Source organism: Penaeus vannamei, chromosome 1, assembly GCF_042767895.1.
Source record: "Penaeus vannamei isolate JL-2024 chromosome 1, ASM4276789v1, whole genome shotgun sequence".
Taxonomy (NCBI): domain Eukaryota; kingdom Metazoa; phylum Arthropoda; class Malacostraca; order Decapoda; family Penaeidae; genus Penaeus; species Penaeus vannamei.
The window spans coordinates 39,311,822-39,314,321 of NC_091549.1; the positions used below are offsets into that span (position 1 = coordinate 39,311,822).

Sequence of the window (2,500 nt, forward strand, 5' to 3'; positions counted from 1 at the left end):
GACTTAAGCAATGCATGTTTTCTTTTCTTTCTCTCCCCTCCCCCCTCTCTCTCTATCTATCTATCTACTTTTACAGCATTTTTTTTTTCCTTTCTCTTAAAACCTTTCCCATTTTCCTTTAAAATACTATCCATTTCTAAATATTTATGACTACACATGCACACTTTTTTGTTTTCCTCACAAAAATATCCCATCCGATAAATCGAGGGCCTCCGCTGCTCCTAATTGCCTGAGGATTCCAAGCGCCAGCATTGGTCAGTGAGGAGTCCCAAATCTCCAGTCCTTTCAGGCGATTTATTGTGGTGTTAGGACTGCGAAGACTTTTGTTAAGTCTCGTATCTTTTCTTTGTAGAATGTATCTAATATATCCTTGCTTTTAGATTTATCTGCTTTGCATGTTATGTAATATTAAACTCCTTCACGCCTGATACGTGAAATTGTAAGGGTATTTATTAGTTTTGCCAAATATTTCCCTGTAGGTTATGGACGTGCCCTTGCCACCCCCCTTGTCCTACAATCAGGGTTACCAGCCTAGCGAGCACGACTACCAGCCCGCTAGCAGCCAGTGTTACTCCACCTTAGAGCGTAAGCGACACCAGCAGGGCTGTCCGCAGCAGGGATTTCAGCACACCACTGGCTTTCAGGCTGAGGCTCTGCACTACGACGCGAGTCAGCAGCCCGCCTTTCCTCACCTCTACCAGACTCCGTCGGGGAGTTACTCGCAGACGCCCCACGGGTCCCAGTACAGCTTATCCCAGTACCAGGGCGCGCTCGTCCCGGGCGGCCACCCGCCGATGGACTCCCCTTCGCAGAGCCACCAGGGAACCCTTAGGAGGGGGTCGTCGAAGAAGGGCCCCAAAGCGGAACCTCCCCTGGCGAGCGTCGCGGCGCCCCCGATGGCGTCCGTGCACCACCACCGCCAGTGTGACATCCACGGCCCTCAGGGGGGCCTCGGGGGCGAGTCGAGTGGCACTCTGAGGAGAAGCAGACGGGAGGGCGAAGGCCGGACGGATCCTCGGAGTTCCGTGGACGGAGTGGAACTGTCGGGGGAGAAGTCCAGCGCCCCGACGCCCTCCGCCAGCAGGAAAAACAAGCGCGAGAGTGCCGTGTGAGGACGGGCCAGGGCGAGCAGGGTGCCTCGTCCTGCGCTCGACAGGTCGCTCAGCTCCGTGGTGGCCATGGCGGTCGTCCTTAGCGAATCCCGTTCCGATGAGGAGACTTTGGGCTTTGTGTTCTTGGACGAACTTCCCGGTTCTTAAAATAGCAAATAAATGTGTTGTAAGCACTTGGTCGTTTATAACTGTTCATTATATGAAACAATAAAGGATGAAATAAGTATCATGCGAAAGCGAAAGTAACTGAGACATACATGTTTGTATGTATGTACCCACACTTACACACACACACACACAGACACACACACACACACACACACACACACACACACACACACACACACACACACACACACACACACACACATACACACATACATACACACACATATGTTTATATATATATATATATATATATATATATATATATATATATATATATATATATATATATATATATGCATACATACATGTATGTATTATATATATATATATATATATATATATATATATATATATATATATATATATATATATATATATATATATGCATACATACATGTATGTATTATATATATATATATATATATATATATATATATATATATATATATATATATATATATATATTTATATGTATATATATATATATATGTATGTATGTATTTGCGTACATATATACATACATATATATGTATATATATATTTATGTATATTCTTGTATATACATATATATAAATGTATGTACACACACACACACACGCACGCAAACACACACACACACACACACACACACACACACACACACACACACACACACACACACACACACACACACACACACACACATACATACATATGTATATGTGTGTGTTAATACATATATTCATACAAATGTGTATGTATATATATAATATCACACACACACACCGAGACTCTGAGAAAGAAACTCGCATGTCAGGAATCGTGTCTTGGATAAATAAACTTCTGCGAAACGATTTTTAAAAAGTGCGGGAAAACGTGAGGAATTTCACTCGGGTGAAGTTTCGAAACAATAATGAACGAGCCAGAAGTGTTCGAACAAGCAGCGTGTCCTCCTTCGTTGGTGATATGTGATACTAAATCATTTAACTGATTTATTCGCATTGGCTTCGGCTTAGAGAAACTGATTATGTCCAGACAGTTTTAATTCATAAGGAAGTGATAATTCGGGAACAAAGATATTGTACATTATATGTTCAACAGCAGACTAAGGTTATTTTGTAGCCAAATGAACCAGCTGAGGTTTTGGAATATTTTCAATAAATCAATGTCTTTAAGAAGGAAGTGACTGGGTTTTGTTAAATTTATAAACTGAAGTTAATTCAGACTTTGTTGAAGATATT

The 2,500-nt window shown here is 41.8% G+C and overlaps 1 protein-coding gene across 2 annotated transcripts in view; it reads left to right on the forward strand.

Annotated features, from left to right (window-relative positions):
• The window catches only part of LOC113817916 (uncharacterized), a 244,861-nt gene extending 243,386 nt beyond the window's left edge, over positions 1-1,475 (forward strand). Inside the window, exon 18 of one of the 2 annotated variants that reach the window (XM_070122877.1) lies at positions 480-1,475. In XM_070122877.1, the coding sequence (XP_069978978.1) occupies positions 480-1,112 (633 nt within the window). In that variant the 3' untranslated portion in view covers positions 1,113-1,475. The remainder of the gene's footprint in view (positions 1-479) is intronic. The other variant, XM_070122887.1, reaches the window with a different exon arrangement.
• The last annotated feature ends 1,025 nt before the right edge of the window (positions 1,476-2,500 follow it).